The following is a 26,781-nucleotide window of genomic DNA, read 5'->3' as shown; positions in this document are numbered from 1 at the left end:
ACTTAAATTGGGTAGCCTAAACAGGCTTTCCCTGACCCCGTTTTTATCCCCGTAAACTTGTCCATACGGTCTCCGAAAAATTCCCAGAAAATTTCTAAAAATTTCGGAAAAATTCCCTTATCATTATTCGCCATTTTTTTCGGTATTTTACAGTTCGTTTACCTTCGAGACAAAGCATCCACAATCTTATTTTTCATACCTCATTTATACTTGATCACATTAGAAAATTATTCAATGAATTCTATCCATTTTGTATGACATATGTTTAACTTACTTTGGTGGCCTTTCAAATGCTTCAAGGACTCATGATCAATGTGAATGTTGAACTCATTGATCCCTAAATAATGTTCTCAAGTTTCCAAAGTCCTTACCAAAGCCTATATCTTCTTGTTAAGTTGGATAGTTTAAAGCTACTCCGATGAGCTTCTCATAAAATAAGCAAGGAGTCAATCTTTTTACATTAGCACTGTCACGCCCCAGAGGAGTCCCTGTCCGAGAAAATTTCGGCAGCATCTCCCCTGTACGGTGGACAATCTGAAACTTTTCTACATCTCACAAATACCTCAGCCACAAGCGGCTGGAATAACAACAGTAAATAAAATCAATCACCACGCAGTTTATATATGTATTCAGCCTCTGGCTGTCACAACCACGCAGTTAATAAAAATAAACAACATAATAATACTCTGACTCGAAATCAACCCTACTCAACTACACTCGTAAAGCCCAAATCCGATTTTTCTTACCTCTTCTGCCGTCCAGGCAGGTATGTAGTAGAGTAAATCCAAATCATACTAAAAGTCCATCCAGCGGAAAGATTCCATACAATATCCATATGTAAGTCCAAAACAAAACTAACACAAAGTCTGATAGCGAAAAGCTAGAATGAAACAACTCAAAAACCAGCAGAGGAGTAGCACTACGTGCAGTGGGGACTAGCGACTGGAACTCCCTCCTGACAGCATCAACCTGAAAATATCAACAATGGAGGCGGGGTGAGTCCAACACTCAGCAGGTACAGTTGATATGCAAAGTAAAGAAACAACACCTAGCACTAATCATGCAGATACTCCGATAAGAAAGATAAGAACGATCCGAAATAAACAGAGAATACTTGTACTAACCAGTCTGAGTATAAGGTCAAACAATCCGAGGGATAAGGAAATCAGATGTCAAACATAGGTATCCAAACAATACGCAGATATAAACGTGAAACACAAACACAGCAATAAACGATCGTGCGTATGATGCGATGATCGTCCCCGTCACCCCCGACGCTACCGATCATCTCACACATAATGAGGCCGAGTGGGTGGACAACCGCACTCGTCGTCACTACTCCCGATGAGTGACCGAGTGGACGGGATCTTTGAGTACACCTATCCTCCTACCCCAAATCATATGGGGGAGCGCAATGCTCTCAACTCCGAGTACAAGACGGGATGCCGGATAACTCGTTGTGTCACACTACCCACGAGCGGACCAACGGTGCCTAACAGAGTCCTTGCTGACACTCTGCTGAATCGACCACTAACCCATGAGTGGTGTGTGCATGTAACTGGCGATGTGCTCAACAATAATGGAGCGGACTATCGCACAGCATGCAATCATGCAAATGATGCATGGCAATAACCATATAAACATCCTGACATAATCCATATATATAGAAAAGTGCACCCTAGGTCAACGAACCATATCGAATCAAAGGTACACAGAAGGTATAAAAACCTAGGTCCTGAACATGGTGAAGCATGGTATATCACTACCCGTATAAGCATGTATAGACAGGTAAAGTATACATGGGATGCAAAACAAATCAATCAATCAAACATATATCAAGATTTGGGTAGTGATTAACCGAAACAGATAAGAAACACAATTGATGCAATATGTTAATTTCATTACTAAGCATATCAAAGACAAAAAGTCAAAAGTACCCGCCTCCGATAAAATAGAAAGGTCCAAGCTGACTCCGAGATACTCGTCTCGCGTCAAAGTCCTGAATCAATTCGCACAGTTTAGCTAATTTAAATTTTTAAACAAATAGCTAAACTAATTTCTAATCCACTGATCATTTAGGGTTAGTTTCATTAATCCTGATTACACTATTATATAACTTATAAACTTAAGTTATTAATTATTGCTAACACAACTAGCAATAATCTACCATGAAAATCAAAACTCTAAACCTTACCTCAATTCACGGCCGTGATTAATCCATAATCAAGGAATGTGTTTGCTGCTGGAACAAGGTGAGTGGCTGGAAATCCACTTGCAAAACAATCAAGAAGGAAACTCTGTCACGCCCCAGAGGAGTCTCTGTCCGAAGAAATTTCGGCAGCATCTCCCCTGTACGGCGGACAATCTGAAACTTTTCTACAAGCACTATATACCTCAGCCACATGCGGCTGGAATAATAACAATAAAAGAAAACAAACACCACGCAGTTAATAAAATTAAAGCAGCCCACTCGGCTGTACCAAAACCAAAACACAAAAACTGCTAGCCGGCTAGGCTTACACAACCAATAACAAATATAAAACACCACATAACAACATCAACACTCCAAAAACAAAACCGGAGTATAGAGCTAAACAAACTGATACATAACAACAAGCAAAACATACGTGAAACCGATAAGTCCTCTGATGTGACGTGGGGACCAGCAGACAGGATGCTCCAAGCGACACCATAAATAACCTGGTACCTGAAAAATATAGAGTCCACGGGGGTGAGTTCAACAACTCAGCGAATACCAATAGACATGCCTAGTGAGATATATCTATGAATAAACATGGAATACTGACCTAATCATATATCTAGAAAGACGAAAGGTAACTAAGGAAGTCAGACTCACCGAAACTCCTATCCAAACAAAAGGGTCACAAACCGAAGTGCTAAACTCAGTATGCACGCCAAACATATGATCAACCAAACGCAGAAATAAACGCAGAAACACAATCACGAAATAAATGATCAACGCATGATGTCGATGATCGTCTGGTCACCCCCGACGCCCACCATCTCACACATGAAACGGCGAGACCGAGTGGGTAGAGTTGTAACAACCGTGCACTCTGTCGTCACCGCTCCGATGAGTGACCGAGTGGACGGATGTTGTAGTACTCCTGTCCCGTGACCCCAAATCATAAACGGGAGCTCAATGCCTCAACTCCGACACGACGACGGGAGGAATCCTGGCTAACACGTTGTCACACTACCCACGAGCGGACCAACGTAGCCAAACAAAGTCTCTGCTGCAACACACACTGCTGAATCGACCACTAACCCACGAGTGGTGGTGTGTGCAGATCCATGTAACGATGTGCTCAACAACAATGGAGTCGACTATCGCACAGCATGCAACCATGATGCATGTCACTATGCATAACAAAAACTGATCAACATAACCATATCCATATATACAAAATGGGTACTGTAAAAGCGATGGTCACATACCAAAATCTATAGTACACAGGTCAGATAGAATATCAAAAACCTATGTCCAGAACATAATAAGTATGGAATATCCTGATCAGCATAGAAAAATCCATATATACATAATATGGGTACCACAATATCAGTAGGTCAATCCACGAATCTAGGGTATACAGATCCTCTATGGTATAACAACTTAGATCCTAAACATATCCTCCTTCCATAACATATGTACCAACAATATACACAGATCAAAGAATCAGGGTCTAAACATCCGAATCATATATGATATACAAATAGAGGTACACAAATCTGATATGACACAAAAACCTAAGTATCAGATAATCTAGATACACAGGCCAGGAACAAAAATCCAAATCCTAGTCCTAACCTCAGTAAGCATGGTATGTCACTCTAGAAACTAAAATACTCATGGTAACAAGATAATCATGGCAATAAATCACAAGATATAAGCACGGATACATCACAGGTGACAAATCTAACATGCTATGGATATCAAACTGTGACATACCAAAGGCAAACATGTTCATTGCATGTAGTTATAAAATACTATGCATATCCAATGACAATATCATAAAAGATAAGTCAAGAGGTACCCGCCGCAAATCGCAGGTCCAATCCAGTCAAATCCAACGTCTCGTCTCAAACCAAAGTCCTGTATCAATCACATGATTATAATTTAGCTAATTATATATGCAAACAACTAGCTAAATCTCAACTTAACCTAATTAGGGAAAACCATAATCAAATAACCCTTTAATCCTATCTTTGATCATGTGACCTACTACATCATGTATCAAAATTTACTATACCATGCCTCAAGCTGCACAGATTAACAACCTCAATCCTGAAAATAAACCAATCCTCTGTTCACAATTAACACTTAAATTCTTAGAACCATAACCAAATTCAATGCAGCAACAAAATAATGGATTTAATTTAGTACTAATCCAATTCTATACACTTCTCACCTCAATGTAACACTGCAACTAAATAGGTACTGCTGGAATCCATCGGATCAAGAAGGAGAAGTGGTGATCGGCAACAGGGACAATCCACAGCAACAACCCACTGGAATTTCAATTGCCGACACTGCCAAGGAGCCACTGCCAAGATGTTTCATTCCTAATAAACACCACATCCGAAATCTCAAACCTCTACATCTCAAGACTAAAAATCAAAATCCCTTACCTATGTGCCAATAGTTTCTTTCCCAAGCCGAAATCACCGAAAGAGGTTGTTGAGGTCGGCAAACAAGGGCTCGCCGGTGGTGGTTTTGCTGCCAAGTTGCAGCAGAGGGGGCGGCCGTCGCCGGCTAGGGCAAAGGAGAAGGTTGCCACTGCGTTACTCGGTGTCGCGAGAGGAAGAAGGAGGCGAAGGATGTCGGCTAGATCTGAACTCACTCCAACCACGCCGGAGCAGAAACTAGGGCTCGGCAGAATCGGCCGACAAGGAAGAAATCGGAGAATGGAGACCGGAGACTCGACAAGCTTCCCTCCTTCTCGCTCCAAGACTGATCTGTGCCGGCGACGACACCAAGAAGATGAAGAGAAAATCGCCGGTCGCCAAGAGAGGGAACGCGAGGAAGAGTCGGGGAGGAAGAGATGAATCGGGTTCGTGATCGCCGTTTGGGGAAAATAAAAAAAAAGAAAAGGGGAAATGTTTATATAAATAAACATTTCCTCACTTAAATGGGTAGTCTAAACAGGCTTTCCCGGAACCCAAATCTTATCCCCGTTAACTCGTCCATACGAGCTCCGAAAAATTCCCGAAAAATTTCCAAAAATTCCTATTAATTCTCTTATCAATATTTGCCTATTTTCGGTATTTTACAAACTCACTAATCAACAAAATAACTCAATTCAAAACATAACCTACTGACCTTACCTCTTCCTTGATGCCCTCAACCAAAGCAAGATTGCCACGACAAGTTCCAACAGCCCCAAATCAAACCTACTGGCCAGACGTAACAACCTACTGCCCTGATCAAGTTGCTGTCCACCAACCGGATCAAGAAGAAATGATCAAGAAATCACAAGACACTCTATTAACAATTAAAGTCCAGTAATAATTTGTTCCCATTACCTCTTCTTCGATGATGACAGCGAGAATCAGAAGTTGGTGAAGTCGCTGTCCACCAAACCCTATACACTAAATTAGCCATCCCACACCCAAGTGCTGCTCACGGCAGGATAAGAATCAAAGCACAGAATTGAAAACAAAAAAACAAACCCTAAGCCCTCACCTTCAGTCCCACTGGCCGGGTTACAACTACCCCCTGTCACCTTCTTAAGCTCTTGATTTCCGGCGACCTAGGCATAGTGTACAGAGGCGGCGTCGCATAGGGCAGAAACAAGGCCGCAATCACTCTAGATCAGAGACACAAGGAAGGGAAACTTCGGCCGGCGCACAGGGAAGTCGGAGAGGTGGCTCATCACCGGCGGCAGAGGGGGTCAGCATCACGGGCAGAAGGCCGGCGATGCTAGGCAGAGGCGACGGCGATGCTAGGAAGAGGCGACAGCGCTGCTCAAGTCCAGTGAGGGCAGCGGCTTCGGCAGGGCTCAGTGGCGGCCGACTGTCGGCTATGGTGGCGGCGTGAGGTGGCTAGGGCAGAGGACACAGGGGGAAGAAACCGCCGGCGCCGGCGGTTAGGGCTTTTTTTTTCTCGGCGTCGGGTTCGGGAGTGAGGCTCGGGAGAGAAGGAACACGGAAGAAAATAAATGAAAAAGAAAAAGGAATTAGGAATTTTTATAAAAGAAACAATTCCTCGCTTAAATGGGTCGTCCAAACAGGCTTTTCCAGGCCCCATTTTTATCCCGTTAACTCGTCCGTACGAGCTCCGAAAAATTCCCGAAAAATGTCCAAAAATTCCGAAAAATTCATTTATTAATAATCGTCAACACTCCATGAAGTTACATGGTATCTCTAACGAATAAATCAACACTAAGGAACTTAGCATTGTTCGTTTACCTTCGAGACAAAGCATCCACAATCTTATTTTTCATACCTCATTTATACTTGATCACATTAGAAAATTATTCAATGAATTCTATCCATTTTGTATGACATATGTTCAACTTACTTTGGTGGCCTTTCAAATGCTTCAAGGACTCATGATCAATGTGAATGTTGAACTCATTGATCCCTAAATAATGTTCTCAAGTTTCCAAAGCATATATCTTCTTGTTAAGTTGGATAGTTTAAAGCTACTCCGATGAGCTTCTCATAAAATAAGCAAGGAGTCAATCTTTTTACATTAGCACAACCTCAATACCTATTCTTAAAGTAACACTCAACTTCAAAAGTTTTTGCAAAGTTAGGCTTCCTAATACAAGTAATGGTGTAGAACTTAGCCTATTCTTAAGTAAGTCGAAAGTTGAATCTAGTTCACTATCTCAATAAAACATAATATTCTTTTTAATAACTTTCAGTCAAAGATGCAACTAATGTACCTCAGTTCTTAGCAAATCTTCTATAGAAACTAGCTAACCTATGAAAGTTATTTTTTTGGTGTTGGTCATTCACGAATCCTTCTTTTTATCAATCTTGATTCCCTTAGCACAATATAACTAAGAAACACAATCTAAATAGTGTAAAAAAAATATTTATGAAGGTTATCATACAATATCTCATTTAACAAAACAAACAATTAAAATGCTCATTTAAGTTTTTGTTATAAATCAAGATATTATTAAAATATACTACAATAATTTTCTCCATATAGGCATGAAAGATCTAGTTCATTAATCTCATGAAAATTTTAAGTGCATTAGTTCCGAATGACATAACTAACCATTCATATTTGGTTTTGAAATCAATCTTCCATTCGTCACCTCCATATGTGAATTTGATGATAACCAAACTTCAAATCAATTTAAAAAAAAATGCAAGAACCATATAAGTCATCTAGCATATCAATTTTGTTGTAATCTTATCGACACTTGTGCAATCGACGCAAATTCTCCAAATTTTATCCTTGTTAGGCATTAGCAAAATAGGAACTACACAAGGAATCACACTTTCTCGAGCATACACTTTTTTTATTAACTCTTCAACCTGTCTTTCGACCTCTTTTGTCTCCTTGGGATTGCTTCTATAGGCTGACTAACTAGGAATTGTTGATTTTGGATGAAATCGACTTATAGCTCTATTTCCCTAAGTGGTGACTATCCATTAAGAATCTCATCAAGAAATATATTAGTGAAATTCCTAAAAAAAAGACTTACCAACACTAGAAAATTAGGGTTAAAATTCTTAACACTGAAATAAACCTTTTTTAAGATTGTTAACAACACTAAATAAGCCTCTTTTTATAAAAGTATAAGCATTGGCCATTGGGAATAAAAAAACTTTCTTAACCTCTCTTCTTTTATATAAAAGATCCATTTTGTCTTCTCTTGCTATTGATTTTTTTTTCTTTTTATTTCTTATTCTTTTTATTGGTTTTCTCATCCTCTTTCTTTTCTCATGCTCCTTTTCTTTTCCATCTCTTTTTTCTTTTCTCATTGCCGCTTTACTTTTCTCTCACAATCATTTCTTTTGCCACTCATTTTAATCCTTAATCTTCATATACTACCTAAGATTTAATGTTACAAGAGTTACAATTTTTTTTATGCATCATTAAAGAATACTTTTAGAACCTATAATGCATGCATAACGTTCCATCAAACTTCTATAGTTTGCCCAAAAGTAAATGACCTGCATGTATTGATACCAAGGTTTAAAATATCGACCCGTGTTGAGGTTTCGGTCCCAGACCATAATGATACAATTTTGGTATCGTATTGTGTCGTGTCAATATAATTTTGATTTTTTTATTTATATATAGTAATTATTAGATAAATATGTTTATTGTGTATAATTTAAAAATAAGTTATATATTGATTTTATATAAGTTCTCTATTAATAAACAACTTAATATTGTTAGAAAAAATAATTAAATATAATTTTCTTTAAAGAAAATTGATTTATCAATAACTCTAATTAAAATTGATACACTATAATATGTTTCCTTACTAATACTAAAAGGAGTGACGTGAATCAGATAAAAACATTAGTTCTTGTAACATTTTACTTAGATCAACTTTATAGTTCTCCAATGCCCATATTAAATAATCATAATTATATAAATTAATACAAAGATACTATTTTATATATAATAATTATATAAATGAACTATTTATTCATTTAATTAATTATTAATTTAAATAATATGTATTTAAAATAGTAAAAAAAATATTAGAGTATCAATTAAACATTAAAATTGTAAAAAAATACAAAATAATTAAAAAAATATCAGAATATAAATTTTATTTATTCTAATTTTTTAGACTGTTATAATTTTTTAAAAAATTTTTATAATTTTTTAGAATTTTTAAATAAAATTTAAAACAGTAAAAATAATTTCAAAATATCAATTAATAAAATTTATTATTATTTTTTAAAAATATTTTTTTATATTTTATTGAGATAATTTAATTAGAATTTATAAAAGCTTCTTCAAAATATCACACTTAAGTGGGAATTGTTTGAATTATTTAAATTGTAATATTAATTTTGAATAGTAAACTTGGCGTTGCCTCTGCGGGCGAGGTATCTGATTGCACTGGAAGAGTCCGACGACGCTTTCGGCTCTACTGAAGCATCCGTGATGCTTCTGGCGCAGCTAGAAGTGTTCTGCGACGCTACAGGTGCCTCCAGAAGTGTCCTGCGACACTTATGGCGCTTCTAGAAGTGTCCTACGACGCTTCTAGTGCCTCCAGAAGCATCCGATGACGCATTCAAACTCACTTGTTGCTCACGACATACGTGCGTGACACGATAACGTGCTCGAAATGGCCGCGCGAACGGTGCTGATTTCACTTTCCCGACAGAACTGTAAAAATCGTTTGTGCCGCTCGGCACGGAATGACATCTCAATCACTAATTGATACTACATTACAAAGTACTAATAATCATACCTACTAATGAAAAATGAAACTAACACTTGTTTGTTGACCTTAACTTCCCCACTCCCATTCAACTATTGTAACTTATACGGTCTATCATTAATAGTAAGCAAGCTTAACTTTTTAACTAAAAAAGTGCTAGCTACATTATTGTAATTTCACCATCTATAATCATATTACATACCTTTTGTTAATATGATAGTGAGTGCAAAAGATGTTGTCTCATTGTTCTCCATCCTTCTTCACAGACACATTCAAAGGACACCTAATGACAAGGGCTCCACCTTCAACTAGATATTTTTCTCCATCTTGATATCTCCTAAGATTCTATCAACATGAATTTTCAACTTCCTTTTTGTTTACAATCTCTAGCATGTCTAAATCTACCATTAGAAGTTCTATTATCAAAGTCTCTGTAACTACTATCCTCATCAACATGCTCATTATGGTTTTGTTGCTTAGCTGACCTTTGCACATTAGGAACCCTACAAGCTCGACTCCTTTGCAATCCAATAATGATGACATCTTGTCTCTCTAATTTATCTAAGACCTAACCAAATCTAATTTTCATTCGTGTTATCTCAAAGCATGTTATACAAGTTATTCTTCCATCCTTACTATTAGTGCAATCAACCCATGGTAGGTTAATCAAGTTTTTTTTTAAAAAAAAAAATTGGGGCAATATGTTTATAGATTATGTCAAGTAGGTTAAAGTTGATTGGATGGAAGAAGATCAAGTGGGTCGAGGTCAATCAAATATTTAACAATTAAGAAAATCCAATAGGTGTTGGTAGATGAAAAAAGTCCAACCAATGCTGATTTTGATAGAAGTTCAACAATTTGATGATTTTGATAGAAGTTCAATAGGTGTTGATAGATGTGAAAGTCCAAGAGGCGCTCGTGTTAGAAAATTGACAATTGTTTTAGGATAGTTTTGAATTTTGCAATTATTATGAAAAAGGAAAATTAGTTTTGGAATAATGCTGATTTTGATAGAAGTTCAACAATTTGATGATTTTGATAGAAGTTCAACAATTTGATGATTTTGATAGAAGTTCAATAGGTGTTGATAGATGTGAAAGTCCAAGAGGCGCTCGTGTTAGAAAATTGACAATTGTTTTAGGATAGTTTTGAATTTTGCAATTATTATGAAAAAGGAAAATTAGTTTTGGAATAGAATATTTTAATATTTGTTTTTTCTGATTTATATCTATACAATGACAACAATCAAGCTTTATCTTACAAAGTGGGATCGACTAGGATTTCATACAATGACAACAATCAAGCTTTATCTTACAAGGTGGGATCGACTAGGATTTCTATCTATAGATAATGTATATATACTTATTATTGTGCATAATGAAAAAAGTAAGTGAGAATTTCATTCCATGTGTTTTTGTCATGGTATCAAAGCTTTAGGGTTTCATATCTTTGGGATTCCTTTTTCGGCTTTCATTGCAAAGTTATTGCTTGCTCTTTTTCGGCCTTTATCGTTCACATTTTTTTTCTTCCTATTGTGTTAACCTTCACAGCTAGTATTTTGTTTTTCATAGTCTGCGATGTTTGAGATTGTAGAAACAAATAACCCTCAATCTAATGAAGGAGTGATAAAAACCCATCTTCATGTCAGTGAATTGCAGAATATATACCACTCTTATAGACTCAGTCGTCAAAATTACGTATGATCAGGTGTGCTAGAGGAGAGGGGGTAAATAACACTCATTCGTCTTTTTGTATCGTTCTTGTCTACATATCAGTATGCAGCAAAATTTATAAAAATAAATACAAGAACATAAATACACACTAGATTTGCATGGTTCACAACCCCCCGGGTTCCTACTCTCCATGGCTATGTCTCGATCGTGAGCACTAAGTCTTTCTCCTTTTCGGATAGCTTTCAGCAGTGGAGAAACATCTTATAGATTTATCAAACACACACAAACAATTATCAAATAAACAATAATAATAGAACACAAACAAACTTTATTGAAGAATCCTCTTTAGAAGTCTTGAGTGCGACTACTCCTGGCACTTCCTAGATCTCGACTAGAACTTGGAGAGCTCGAATGCAAGTATGAGAGTTTTAGATGTTGCTTTGGACCTCGAGCCTCTGCCTTTCTTTCATAGCCTTTTGTTGACTATTGATGTGACACTTTTTTGATTGCCCAAAAGCCTTCTTAGCACATGGAGTATTGTTGGCTCACCTGCCGATTTGATCCTCGTAAACTTTGGATCTCATTGACTTAATGACTTCTAGTTGCCTAGACCATCTCTGGTCACTTGGAGCTTGGCCAACTCTGATCCATTGACCACCTTGCTCGGATTTCTAGATTTGACCTTAAGGTCGCTTAGAAGTTGTCCGGTTGCTCGGACCTTCAGGTCGCCCGGACCAATTTTGATTCCTTGGAGTTTCTAAATTTGTGTCGTCAATTTCAGCTTCCTACAACACAAGATTAGTCCACGAACAACATACAAGTTATGTTATGTTTAGTATTTGGTCTACTTGACCTACTGAGCTTGCCTAGTAGTTATTATACCTGACTTACTGAGACTTCTTACTTGTCTAGAGTTCATTTTTTTAAGACTTCTCTCTTGTTTGAATTTCACTCCTCCAAGACTTCTCTCTTGCTTGAATTTCACTTCTCCAAGACGTCTCCCTACTTAGTTCATTCCTTTAGGTTTTACTTGGCCTGCTTGGACTTTTCCTTTATCTTGGTCACTCTTGACTGGCTAGGTTTTCTCACTTTGTTTAAGTTAACCTTGATCTATTAGGGCTTTTCACTTTGCCTAGGTCAACCTTGATCTGTTAGGTCTTCTCATTTTGCCTAGGTCAACCTTGACATGTCAAGATTTTATCACTTTGCCTATGTCAATCTTAACGTGTACTTTTACCAATTAACTTTCAAATATTTTGTCAACCACCTACTTAATTCAATACTTGATTAGCCTTGACTAACTAATCAAACCCTAGGAATCAATTGTACCAATAATCTGCTCACTAATCATATTAATCAAACATATTGATTAAACATCACAACTTGAAGGTCCATTGTACTAAAAATCTCCTCTTTTTAATGTTCTATAATATATTTAAATTAGGCTAATCACTTAACCTAACTTCATTGGTCTTATGCTAAAATCAAAGAATGAGAGTGTCTAACTTGAACTCTTCTTCTTCCCCTTTGGCATATATCAAAAAGTAAGGCTACCTACCTTTTAAACTAGAATTCTAAGGACCTCCTTAGTTGTTGCATTGAATTTAAAAATTTAAATTATTTATTTCCTTAAAAAAACATAATTTTTAAATAAATTTCTCCTTTTCAAAATGGGAAAAGATTTTAAAAAATATTTTTTAAAAACAATGTTCAAAAATATTTTTCTAATGTAATTTTTAAAATATCCATTTTGAAAGTAATTTCTCCCTTTCAAAATAACAAAAGTATTTCTAAATTTTCAAAGATATAGATATTTTTCAAAATATTTTCAAAGAGGTATTTTTCAAATAGTTTCAAAATACCTTTCAAATAATATTTTTAAGAAAATATTTTTAAACAATTTGAAACTATTTTCAAGGAATTTTCTAAAATAAAATTTCAAATTGAATTTGAAAATTGCCCCTTAAATAATTTTACCTCTTTTAAGAGGTTGAGCTTTCCCTAACTCTCATACTTTCTAAGGACAATCTTGTTAAAGACAAGGAAGAAATACTAAGGTGTCTAGGAGTTTCACTAGTCAATACTTTAATTTCACAAATATAACTAGTTTTGAAAATTTTATAAATATTTACCAACCGAACAATCATAAAATATCATTACTATATTAATGACAATTTTGAAAATATATATTTTTTAAAATAAGTCTTTGAATTTTTTGAAAATCCTTTCAAAATAATTCTCATTTAATTAATTATCTTAGCATATGGTTTTCAAAAGAATTCACATTTAATTATTTAGCTTAGCATCTCATCTGCTCTATATGCCTTAGTACACATCATGCACGATAATCTTATAATTTTTGTGTGATGAGTATTTCAATTGTTAGTGATTAATTTAAATTTAGGATTTTTTTTTTAAGGTAGTTTAATATTGTGTTAAATTCAAACTTAACTTTGGGTCTGTCAAACATGTATGCTTACAATAAGTTTCTAGGCTGTGACGAGACTCAGGGGCATTTCTTAAAGTAGCCACGTGCCTTAGACAACTTTTCTAAAATAAGTCTATGGAACTTAATATTAAATCTTGGTTTAACTAGCCCAAATGAGATTCTCAGTCAATTGCACTAGGTAGAATTATTCGGCTTAGACATGCATCAATAGAGCTTCCTTAGCCTACTATCATCTCAACCATTTCTAATACCCACTTGTCATCATCAAACCCTTTTTGCCTATACCATCCTTTGTAAAATAAAAACCTAATAACATGATTACTGAATATTGTATGTTTTGTCAAAGTATAACAAGTAACAATTAGTTATAAGCATGGATAAAATATGGTAAGCATAACATGTATCAACCATCGCAACCATAACAATTATATCAAGCAGATCATAATTTAGTAGTTGGTTTCTAATAGTGTGTTAAATACACAACATGACACTTTATGTGTTCATCCCTCGAATATGCTATTCCACTTTTGATACATTTAATTATTATTATTATTTCCTTGGATATAATTTTATTAATTTGTTCCATAATAAAAAAAAGTATTTGATTATAAATTAGTTTATATGTCTTGAACTTATTTTCTAACTTAGACTAGTGATCCAATTCTAGGTTTTGAATTTTAAAAAACTTTTTAATAATTAAAAAAAAATTGACTTTAGTTTTCAAAATATTACTGTTCTTTGTCAAACTTTATCTTATTGCATGCAATCTTAGGGAATCTGGCATGCTCGTGGATCCTTTTTTGCATTGGCATCTCTTTCAACAATCTTTGCATCCAATTGCATGATGAATATAGAACACATTTTGTGCATTTTACTGCTATTTGTAGGCATACAGATCATGTGGCGTATTACCTTTGTTAGCTTGGTCCACATCTGAATTGAATTTTTTTTTCTTGGTTTTGTTTATTCTATAATTATACATGGTTTTGCTCGCCTTTTATTTGATATGATGTTTCACTAGCAGAGGCTATTCGGTTCTTATGCCATTTTTCTTGTGTGCAAAACAGGTTTCTACATGGTTAGACATTGAGAAGAAGTTGATTTCAAAGGGTCGCATCATGGTAAATTGTGGTGGAGCTTATGCTGAGGTATATGGAAGCGGAAAACAAACTGTGAATGCTAATGTTTTATCAACTGGTTCCTGGATTAAGAACTCTACTATTAAGGCACTTTGCCAGGCATTCCCTGGAAAGGTATTGCTGCTGCTTCTTTGTAGTTCTTAACAATTGTCACAATCAATGCCCGCCTGTATACAATTGCATTCAAGTTGGTACATTTCAGCCGACATTTCTGATTTGGAAGGTGTATTTCCTGGCAGCTAAGCTGGAAAAGAATGGAAGAGAAAGATAGCGATAACTATCTTGCCCTTACAGGTCCATTGCCAGATTTAGATGCCTGGTCTGCTGCTGTTCCTGCTGAATTGAGCATGAATGTGAAAGAATGGAGAATGTGTGAACTTTCTTCATGAAATTAGTTACCCAGCCTGTCAAATTCTTCTGTTGGAAATTGATTAATGTCACATTCGCATTACCTGACAACAAGAAAATGAATCTTGCACAGCCTGGTGCTTGGCGCTGACGCTGGCTCGAGGGGAGAGAAACTTACAAAGTCCATCTAGCCATTACTTTAGATCGTTTGCAAAAGCAATCGTATAAACATTCATGTAACTCGTTGAATTTTGTGGAGTGACCAATGCAATCATTTTGTAGCTCTCATTAGCGGTGACAAGTTTGGGACGTGTTGACGGGAGCGTTGGGAGTGAGCGTATTTGTTTTTTTTTTTTTTGCCACCATCATTAGCGGTGGCAAGTAGGCTAACTTGGTTTGGAATGGGTTCTGCTTGACAAGGCTTGAAAAGGGTTGAGCTGTGTTGTGTTGAGCCTTGCCTGGTCCACTGGTCGAAATGGTTGAGGTGGGTGGGGTGGCTCAGCTTGTTGTTTGAACCAAGCATTGACCCAAGAAAGGTCATGCCAAACCTAGCATGGAATTGGGCTGAGCACGGAACTAAGCCATCTCAATTTAATCCCGGGCAAAATAAACATTTAGAATCGAAGAAAATGATAAACTATTTATAAAAAAGAAGTATTTTTAGTTATTTTTAATTTTTTTTTAATCAAATTAGCCTTGAAAAAAATAACTACTTTTAAAAAATTTCTTTTAAATACTCTCAATTTACCTCTGGGCTTCAAATTATCTATTCTCTTCACTTGCGTACTCTTAACTCAATTTTCTCATCTTTCTCTAGACTTGCATTCACTCTAATTTCTTACCAATCTTTATAAATTTATTATTTATTTAATAATATAAATCTCTTCTTAGTCTTTATAAATTATCATAGGGCCCTCGGCGTCTTAAATATACCATTACTTTGATAATACAATTTCTCTTCATTAGGTAAACTTTGAAATTATTCTTTTAATATAATTGTTATTAACATTGTTTTTTATTATTAGATTATTATTAATATTTTTAAATTATTTAATAAGATGTACAATAATAATTAAGTTTTATCACATAGGTGGGATGGGCCATATGGATCATTATTGAATTCTAATCCTTATTATATTATCATTTATACTTAAATAAAATTTATCTTATTTTATTATTGTTAATTAATTTTTTTATTTTCGTTTATTATGTGTATTTGTCATAGTTTCATATCATCTAAGTAGAGCATTTATTGGCAGTCTAAAGTACATATTTGTGTCATTTTAAACGTATATCTCGGAGTTTTCTCTTAATAAATACAACTTTGATTTTTTTTTTCTAATACTTTTATTTTTTTATTTTATCATCCTCGTATATCTACATATCCACTTTAACATCCTCATTTCTACATTTCTTAATTTTTTGCTCATTTACTTGAGTCATAGCCAAACATTCAGTGTTTTATAACATAGTAAGTATAATCGTCATTTTGTATTTTTTTAAGTTTTAGAAGTACTTTATGATTATATAAAACACCTGACATTCTCTTATATTTTAACCATCCTTTTTGTATTTTATGCAAAATGTCTCTCGATCTCTCCATTGTTTTACAAAAATAATCATAAATACTTAAAACTACCAGTTCTAGACAATTTGTCATTTTCTATTTTATTACGTCTAATATTATTCATATATTCTAATTTACTCTATTAAGTTTAAAATCTTTTACTTTTAGCATTTTCCATCAAAATTCTAGTTTAGCATTTACTTATTCACATGTCTTATCTACCAAAACAATATTATATATAAACAACATATACCAGAGTATTGTGTTTTGAACGTGTCTAGTAAGTTCGTCCATGATTAGTATAAAAAGATAGAGACTTAGAGTTGATCTTTTATGTAATCCTATCATTATTAGAAATGCTTCAGTTAATTCACCTGAAGTCTTCACTCTAGTTGTTACATCTTCATACATATCTTAATTAATTCAATATATGTTACACTAACATTATTTTTTTTAGAATTCATTATATAATTTCTCTTAAAACTCTATCATAAACTTTTTTTAAAATCAATGAATACCATGTATAGATATTGCTTTTGCTTTTAATACTTTTCAATTAGTTGCCTAAGAAGATGTATAACTTTTATTGTTTATCTTCCAAGTATGAATCCAAATTGATTTTCAGTCACCGTGGTCTCCTTCCTTAATCTATTTTCTATTTTTTCCTCCAAAATTTCATGGTTTACTCATAAGTTTAATACTCTTATAGTTTGCACAATTTTATAGGTCTCTCTTATTCTTATATAAGGGAACTAGAGTATTTACCGTCTATTGATCACACATTTTTTTCATTTTCAATATCATATTAAATAATTATTTAAGTTATTTAATACCTTATTTCCCTAAGCATTTCCACACCTCTAGAGTATTTTCTTAATGGTGCATGCTCTTGTGACTAACCGACACTCTTAGCTACTATTTTCAACTTTGATATCATCTCATGTCATATTATAGAGTCACCGTATATTTCACATAATATTTGTACTCCTACATTTTTCTTAAATATGTTATGTTTCCCATCTTTTAACTTCCACCACTTAATTCTAGAAGTCGTGTATATTTTTCTTCTATTGATATTATGATTGAGATGTATATTCAACACTACTAGCCTATATTAGACATTTAAGCTTTCTCCCAGAATAACTTATAATCTACACTATAATCTCCCTCCGGCCAAACTCCTTTTGACAGAACTTTATTCTACTTTTCATCCAACTACAAAGTCATTTCCTGGGACAATATTAAAGCTTCAAGATTCCAACTTACCATAATCTCCAAAGTTAATGTTTTTAAGGTTATTTGTTATATATTTTTTCATTGTAATTCCCTTATTGTTCCAGCATTAATGACAACATTTAGTTTAACTTAGTTTATGAAACATATTTGATTGAATTTTTTAACTTGATTGTTGTTTTGTTTAAGATAGGAAATTTAAAAAAATTACATCTGCTTTAGCAAGAGAGATCTAATTAGCAACTCTGGAGGAAAAGTTCATTGGATGAACATTTTATAATTTTTTTTTTATGAAACTTCCACAAAGGGAAAGGAAAGGGAGAGGGTCATTCATCTGAAACTTCCACAAAGGGAAAGGGAAATGGTCATTTAAGAATTCATCTTCACGAAAACACATTGGTACTATAAGTAGTAGCCCCTTTATGTCATTACTGAGCATATCATAAATTAGACAACTTAGGAGATTACTTGTCATCATAATTTAGAATTGAGATTCGAAAGCAAAGATATTTAAATTCTCCAATGTGGCTGTGTCTTCGTAACAAAAGACGTAGTATTATTGCATGAAATCCCAGATAGATGCATATATGCTCAGATGGATTCCAATGTTGCTTCTAGTATATATATTTTTTTTTTTTACAAATAAAGAACTAAATCAATCCAGATTAGAAAACCTGTTGAGGAAATATTATCTTTCCATGGATTCAGAATACAGATAGTTTGATATTTTATAAATTTTATATTTTATATCTTTTTTCTTTTATTTTGTTTGCTTCTAGTACATATAAGCTACTTTTATGGATTATAGATATTGTTCCTATGGAGTAATATTTGGGTTTAGGCAATATAATTATTTGACTCATCAACTCTTAATATTTGAGAATGTTTTTGCATCAAAGACTCCTAGCTCAATCCTTCTCTGCCTTATATGAAGGGATTTATTGATCTACTTATTGTAAGTTTTGATTAACTAGTTAATTTCTTTAATAAATAGGTAATAGTATCTAATTATTGAATTATGACATAGGTTTGGTTTCTTGAGCATGTTCTTATTCAACAGCCAAGCAACATCGTAGTGTCGAGAATAAGTGGAGATTTACTTATTCTTATATAAATAAAGAAAGAGTTAAATTAGAAGGAATCTCACCTTCCAAAGCAAACATTATGTGTATTTTAACTAATGTTAAATTCATGTTATATAGTTAAAGATTTTTAATTAATTATATATTATTATTAATTTTGTAAATTATTGTTGATATTCTCCCTACCCCTGACGAAGTTCATTTACTTAGGACCTCCTCCTTATTGACTTTGAGTCACTACAACAGGGTGACACATTGGTTGCATAATTTCATATAAATTTACATAAAGCAGTTGGAGGTTCAAATTACATTGAAAAGGGAAAACAAATTCAAATCCTTACCAACCAGAATTAAAATTTAGCTAAATTAAATGAAGAAATATTTGGAAAGTGAAGATTTTTCTTATCCTAACTACCCTGTAGAAGATCCTCATCTTGAAGATGTTTCAACCAATGTGATGAGGAGACAACGTGATAGAAGTTACTATATGTAGGACCCTTAGCGGCCGGCTAGAAGAGAGGTGAATAGCCCTACAAAGGAAAATGAACTTTTCTCGAACTTTATAGCTTTATAAGAATCAACACTTGCATAAAAGAAATAAGAGACTAAATAAAGAAAGGAAGAGGCACAAAAGGCTTACTTGGTTACAACCGGGGAGGTTATTAATCCTAGAAAGATGAAAATCTCACTATTGTCTCCTTCAGGCGGAGAAATCTCTTACAGCAGTTAAAGAAATGCAAAGCTAAACTCAAATGAAATCAATTACAAGTATTGTTATGAACCATTGGGATCAGGGTTGTATTTATAGCACTGGTCGGGGCGCCTGGAAGGGTTCCAAGCGCTTGGAGGGGAATAAACTTTTATCCGCGTCGCAACGGAACGCGCCACATCGCATTCCGAATAAAATTCTGCTTTGGGTTCCCTGGACTAGGTCCGGACGCCTCGGACTAGGTCTTGGTCTTCCGCTCGAGTTCCAATCGCATTGGTCCAGGTCTTCTGCTCCAACGTCGCTTGCTTAGATGATCTCGGCCATCCGGAATAGGGCTCACCCCAACTCAACTTTCGGCCTTCTCGAGCGAACTTCCATTTCGGCTTCTCGTCCCTTGGAAACACCGCGATCCTCCTTCTCGTCCGCTCATGTACTGTCACGCCCCAGAGGAGTCTCTGTCCGAAGAAATTTCGGCAGCATCTCCCCTGTACGGCGGACAATATGAAACTTTTCTACAAGCACTATATACCTCAGCCACATGCGGCTGGAATAATAACAATAAAAGAAAACAAACACCACGCAGTTAATATCAAATTCAGCCTCTGGCTGACACAACCACGCAGTTAAAAATAAAGCAGCCTACTCGGCTGTACCAAAACCAAAACACATAACTGCTAGCCGGCTAGACTTACACAACCAATAACAAATACAAAACACCACATAACAACATCAACTCTCCAAAAATAAAACCAGAGTACAGAGCTAAACAAACTGATACATAAAACAAACAAAACATACGTGAAACCGATAAGTCTTCTGATGTGACGTGGGGACCAGCAGACAGGATACTCCAAGCGACACCAAAACCAACCTGGTACCTGAAAAAGATAGTATCAACGGGGGTGAGTTCAACAACTCAGCGAATACCAATGGACATGAGTAGTAAGATATATCTAACAGCAACAAACATGGAATACAGCTTCCTAATCATATATAGGGAATATGCAAACTGAAAGGTAACTGAGAAAGCTGTACTCACCAGGAACTCCTATCCAGACAAAAGGGTCGTCAAACCGAAAGTGTCAATAATCCTGTATGCAGGTCAAAAGTATGCATCCAACCAAAATGCAGCAACCAAATGCAGCAAACACAATCATAAGAATATAAATGCATCAATGCATATGATGCTAATGATGCGTCCCGATCACCCCTAGTCATCACACACACAAATGGTGAGACCGAGTGGGTAGGGCAGTGACAACCGTGCACTGTCGTCACTACTCCGATGAGTGACCGAGTGGACGGGATCCTCTACTCCTGTCCCGTGACCCCAAATCATAAATGGGGAGCTCAATGCTCTCAACTCCCAGTACACGATGACGGGAGGAAATCTCGCACTACCCGTGAACGGACCAACGGAGCCAAACAGAGTCCACCGTCTGCGGCTACTACGCTGCTACACTAAATGCCAGCGGAGCCAAACAGAGCGGAACTGTCTGCCGGCTACCACGCTGAGTCCTCAGACCAACGGAGCCAAACAGCAGAACCGCCACACACCTGTCTGATATACCACTAATCCATGAGTGGTGGTGTGTGCAGTATATGTAACTGGCGATGGGCTCAACCATAGTGGAGCCGACAATCGCACAGCATGCAATCATGATGCATGTCACTATGCATAGCAAAAACTGATCAACATAACCATATCCATATATACAAAATGGGTACTGTAAAAGTGATGGTCACATACCAAATTCTAAAGTACACAGGTCAGATAGAATATCAAAAACCTATGTCCTGAACATAATAAGTATGGAATATCCTGATCAGCATAGAAAAATCCATATATACATAATATGGGTACCACAGTATCAGTAAGCCAAATCCACGGATCTAGGGTATACAAATCCTCTAAGGTATAACAACCTAGACCCAAATCATATCCCTCTTCCATAGCATATGTACCAATAATATACACAGATCAAAGAATCAGGGTCTAAACACCCGAATCATATATGATATACAAATAGAGGTACACAAATCTGATATGGCACAAAACCTAAGTATCAGATAATCTAGATATATAGGCTAGAAACAACAATCCAAATCCTAGTCCTAACCTCAGTAAGCATGGTATGTCACTCTAGAAACAAAGATACTCATGGTAACAAGATAATCATGGCAACAAATCACGAGATATAAGCACGGATACATCACAGGTGACAAACCTAACATGCTATGGATATCAAACAGTGACATACCAAAGACAAACATGTTCATTGCTTGTAGTTATAAAATACTATGCATATCCAAAGACAATATCATAAAAGATAAGTCAAGAGGTACCCGCCTCCAAATAGCAGGTCCAATCCAATCAAATCCAACGTCGAGATGCTCGTCTCGCGTCAAAGTCCTGTGACACATAGTATCCAGATTTAGCTAATTACATATAAATAAATTAGCTAAATCAAATCCTCGAGAAGCTAACGAAAATCCAGATCCAATTATAAACCCTAATTGGATCATTTAACTCCTCAATCGATTCTAACTAATACATTCGAATTAGGACTTGCCATGAGCATAATCAACCATAGTAACTTACCCAAATTGGGATAAACCACCACTGATCCAAGGCCGAAATTACCATGATCAAATTACCTCCAAGAATCAGTCCTGATCCATATATTCCACTCATATGAACTCCAACGGCTGCTGTCCACCAAATCCATATCCCTAAATTAGCAATCCACTCCAAATTCAATTATCCCTAATTCAATACATAACCCTAATTAATTATGTATCAAAATTTACTACACTATACCTCAATTCACAGCCGCTGTTGATCCGCAATTAGGGATAGTGTCGCCGAAAGGAGTAGCCGCTGCTGGTGACCAAGACTCTACAACCAGAGACCACCATTCTCAATTAGCACAACAATTCCATCCCACACAGTGCTGCTCACAGCAGTACACGAAACAAGCACAAAAATCAAAAACCAAATCCTAACTCTCACCTTCAATCCCACTGTCAAATTACTGGCGCTTGTTGTCATCTTCTCCAGCTTCTGGTTTTCCAGCGATCTAGGGCAACCGAGTCAACCAGGGTGGCGGCGCACAGTGCAGAGAACAAGAAGAGGGGCGGCAGAGGAGAGGAAGCTAGGGCACGGTGCGGCGCTGGAGCTCCTGTGGTCGGTGATCGGCGTCGGCTGTGGTAGTCTCCACAGCGAGGGGCAACAGGCGCCGGTGACTAGCAAAGGCACGAGCACAGAGGAGGCGGCCGGAAATCGCTTGGCGTCGCTACGCTGGATCGTGCAGGAAGAAGTCTCGGCCGGCAGCAAGAAAATCTAGGGCACAGCGACTGGAGGAGGCAGGCGGCACTGCGGTTGGCGACGCCGTCGAGTGGAGAAGCCGCGACCGAGAAGATGGCTAGGGCTCAAACGGCGTCGGCCAGGAGAGGAAGAGGAATGGGAGAACCGGCGGAGGAAGAGAGAAATGGAGGAGGAGGGGAAGTGCGGCGCCGGCTAGGAGGAGACGGCGTCAAGGATTAGGGCACGCACGGAGGAGGAAAGAAATAAGAGTAAAAGAAAAAGCAAATAAAAAGGAAAAGAAAAATAACTTTTCCTCACTTAAATGGGGTACCTTAAACATGTTTTCCCGGGGCCCAGTTTTATCCCCGTAAACTCATCCATACGATCTCCGAAAAATTCTCAGAAAATTTTCAAAAATTCCGAAAAATTCTCTTACCAATACTCGCCTATTTTCGGTATTTTACATTCTCCCCCACTAATAAAAATTTGGTCCTCAAATTTCGTTATCTACTTTCAGCAAATGCTAACAACAGGTAAAGAGTATAAAATGCTGAACGGTAAATAATATCACACACCTCAAGTGAAAAGATGGGGTATCGTGCTCGCATAATATCCTCGAGCTCCCAAGTTGCCTCCTCGTCTATATGATGCTGTCATCCGACATCAACCAACCGGATTGTCTTGTTCCGCAACTGACGCTCTTTCCGGTCTAGTAGCACGGATCAACTCTGCCTCACGCTGAGCTCGATGAAGTCCCAATAACTGGGCCTCCCCAACCTCATCCTAAAGGATGGGTGTCCGACAAGGCCTACCATACAACGCTTCAAACGGTGGCATTTGGATAGCCGAATGCAAACTGTTGTTGTAGACGAACTCTACCCATGGCAAATGGTCCTCCCAACTGCCTCCAAAATCCAATACACAAGACCTCAACAAGTCCTCTAGAGTCTGAATAGTCCGCTCTAACTGTCCATCTGTCTGCGGATGGAAAGTTGTACTAAAACAGAGCTGCGTGCCCAAGGCCTGCTGCAGACTCTGTCACAATCACAACGTGAAACGAGATCTCTATCCGAAATAATACTCAAAGGAACACCATGAAATCTGATGACCTCTCGGCAATACAGATTTGTCAATCGATCCAAGGAATCAGTTTTCCGGATCATTAAGAAGTGCGCGAATTTGATTAATCAATCAACGATTACCCAAATCGCATCATGGCCTCGTCATGTCCTCGGCAAACTCACCACAAAGTCCATAATAATCTATTCTCATTTCCACTCAGGAATAGAAATCTGCTAAAGTAAGCCGGCAGATCTCTAATGCTCGGCCTTCACCTGCTGACAGACAAGACATCTAGCTACAAAATCCGCGATGTCTTCCTTCATGTCGTTCCACCAATAGAAACACCTCCAATCTCGGTACATACGAGTATCGCCCGGGTGGATCGCAAATCGAAAGTGATGAGTCTCCTGAAGTAGCCCCTGTAAGACCGGATGAGACTGAGGTACGCACAATCTGCCTCGGGAGTATATAATACTCTCCTCGTCTCGTGTGAACTCGGTCTGCTGCCCGGAGCTATCTGGCTGCTAATAAATTGCAAATGCTGATCACCAACCTGGGTCTCTCGGATCCTCGTCCTGATCAACGACTGAGCAACTATGGTAACAAGAATACTCTATTCTGTCTGTCCCTGCTCCTCAAGGTCTAACTCGGAGAAACCCTGAATCAAGTCTGTGACCACAACTCGGTGGTAAGCTACAGTCCCTCTATACTTCCGGCTAAGTGCATCGGCAACCACATTAGCTCTCTCTCTGGGTGATAGCTAATGGTACAATCAAAATCCTTCAGGAACTCCATCCATCCCCTCTGTCGGAGATTAGGTTCCTTTCCAAGTGAACAAATATTTGAGACTCTTATGGTCCGTGAGAATCTCAAATGTAACACCGTATAGATAAGGCTGCCAAATCTTTAAGGCACAAAATAATGACGGTCAACCACAAGTCATATACTGGTAGTTCTACTCATGCTCCTACAACTGTCGAAAACATAGAAGACTACCGTGTCGTGCTGCATCAAAACAGCGCCAAATCCTGTAGAGATGCGTCGGTATAAATCACGAATCCGTTCTCTCCAAAAGGAAAAAACCAAAATCGGAGCCGACACTGGTCTCCGCTTTAGCTCCTAGAAGCTGGTATTGTAGTCCTCGAACCACGTAAACTTCACGCTTTTCCTGGTCAAGTGTGTCAATAGCATAACAATCCGTGAGAAATCCTCAACGCATCTCCGGAAATATCAGCCAAACAAAGGAAGTTGCGAGCCTCTTCTATAGACTCCGTCTACTCCCAACAGTAACATCCTCTATCTCCTGTGTAACCACGGTATACTCCTACTGGTGACCGTGTGTCTCAAATATCTCACAGAAGAAAAAAACAAAATACACACTACTGATCTTCACATATAGATGTTCTCGTCGAAACATCTCTAGAACTATGCGAAGGTGGTGTACTTGACTCACCTCAGATCCGTAATAAATCACAATATCGTCAACAACGACAATGGAAACCGATCCAAGCATTCTAGGGATACCCAAATCATCGAGTCCATGACAACATCTAGGGCTCCGTAAGCTCTAATGGTAAAACCAAGACATATCATGTCTGTATCACAGACATTCCTAACCATAAGATCCTCAACAATAAACAGATCTGGTCACCCACTAATAACATAAATCACCAAGGAAAAGATCCTCTAGTGTGAGAGCAACGCTCCATCACACGAAATACCACAAATGTGGGAGCAACGCTCTACCACCAGAAATCCTCCATATGTGGGAGCAACGCTCCACCACAGACAATCCATAACATGTGTGGGAGCAACGCTCCACCACCAACAATACATAAGTGTCCAAAGCACCTAACTATCTAGCTAGAGACTGCACGAGATCTCTCTACCACAGATCACTGTGGTTAGCCTAGGGTATAACCACCCAGTAAGCAAATCAAATCTATAGTCAACCCTATCATCCTCCTAGTAGGTCGGTCACCCACTAATGGGAGAATTAGTTGACAGGGTAAAACGACCAATATCATAATGTAGACATTTAATATTCTACATTTAACATAGGTAGAATCATCATGATGCTACCAATCATACATCTGACACACGTGCACACACAACATATGTATGATCGACATAATCCTCCGATTAGTACACACCAAAAATACTCACATCATAGGTATAAATCACCGTGATACCTCCAACAATGCATACCGAACCCGTGTGCACATATCAATATAGGTATAATCGACAATACACCTCAAACAACACTCACCTGACATATATACACACATGCCAAGAGTATAATCAACATATACTTCTAATCAGGCATACTAAAACTCAGGTGCATTCACAAATCACACATAATCAACAAGATACCTCAGATACCACACCAAACACATATGTATATATCACAACACTGATGTTGTCGACAAGATACTTCCAACATGACTTTCACACCCATGTGCACATACCACAACACAGATTTAAATCGATAAGACACCTCCAATATGTCAATCAGGCACGTATAGCTAACTAATTAGCTATAATCCACAAGAAACCTACAATAACCATATCTAGATGGGAATACCTCACTATCCACAAATGAACTATCCATCAAAGAACTCCTTCAACTCATAACAATCATATGTACACCTCATAGATATGCATAATCAGCATATTTAATCCAATCTATCACACCAACCCTATGCCATCTTCGAAGTTATCCAATTAGGTACAAACAGTCTAAAATTACAGTACCCATGGAATAGGATATATCGATCCTCTATCAACTGACCCAACCGACAATAGTATATGGCTAATTCAGTC

The 26,781-nt window shown here is 37.0% G+C and overlaps 1 protein-coding gene and 1 long non-coding RNA gene across 3 annotated transcripts in view; one reads left to right on the top strand and one right to left on the bottom strand.

The window, feature by feature from the left end:
* LOC121985320 overlaps positions 1 to 15,286 on the top strand; it is a 56,291-nt gene extending 41,005 nt beyond the window's left edge. For both annotated transcript variants that reach the window (XM_042538690.1, XM_042538692.1), the window contains 2 exons: positions 14,579 to 14,764; positions 14,890 to 15,286. In XM_042538690.1, coding sequence (XP_042394624.1) covers positions 14,579 to 14,764; positions 14,890 to 15,039 — 336 coding nt within the window. In that variant the 3' untranslated portion in view covers positions 15,040 to 15,286. The remainder of the gene's footprint in view (positions 1 to 14,578; positions 14,765 to 14,889) is intronic.
* Positions 1,956 to 5,621, bottom strand: LOC121985321. Its single transcript, XR_006113117.1, has 4 exons — positions 5,545 to 5,621; positions 5,347 to 5,453; positions 2,195 to 2,260; positions 1,956 to 1,999 (listed from the first exon to the last, which is right to left on the bottom strand). It is a non-coding gene; the product is annotated as an uncharacterized LOC121985321 (long non-coding RNA).
* Positions 15,287 to 26,781: the final 11,495 nt, after the last annotated feature.

Source organism: Zingiber officinale, chromosome 5B, assembly GCF_018446385.1.
Source record: "Zingiber officinale cultivar Zhangliang chromosome 5B, Zo_v1.1, whole genome shotgun sequence".
Classification (NCBI taxonomy): domain Eukaryota; kingdom Viridiplantae; phylum Streptophyta; class Magnoliopsida; order Zingiberales; family Zingiberaceae; genus Zingiber; species Zingiber officinale.
This window is presented reverse-complemented; position numbering and strand designations above follow the sequence as displayed.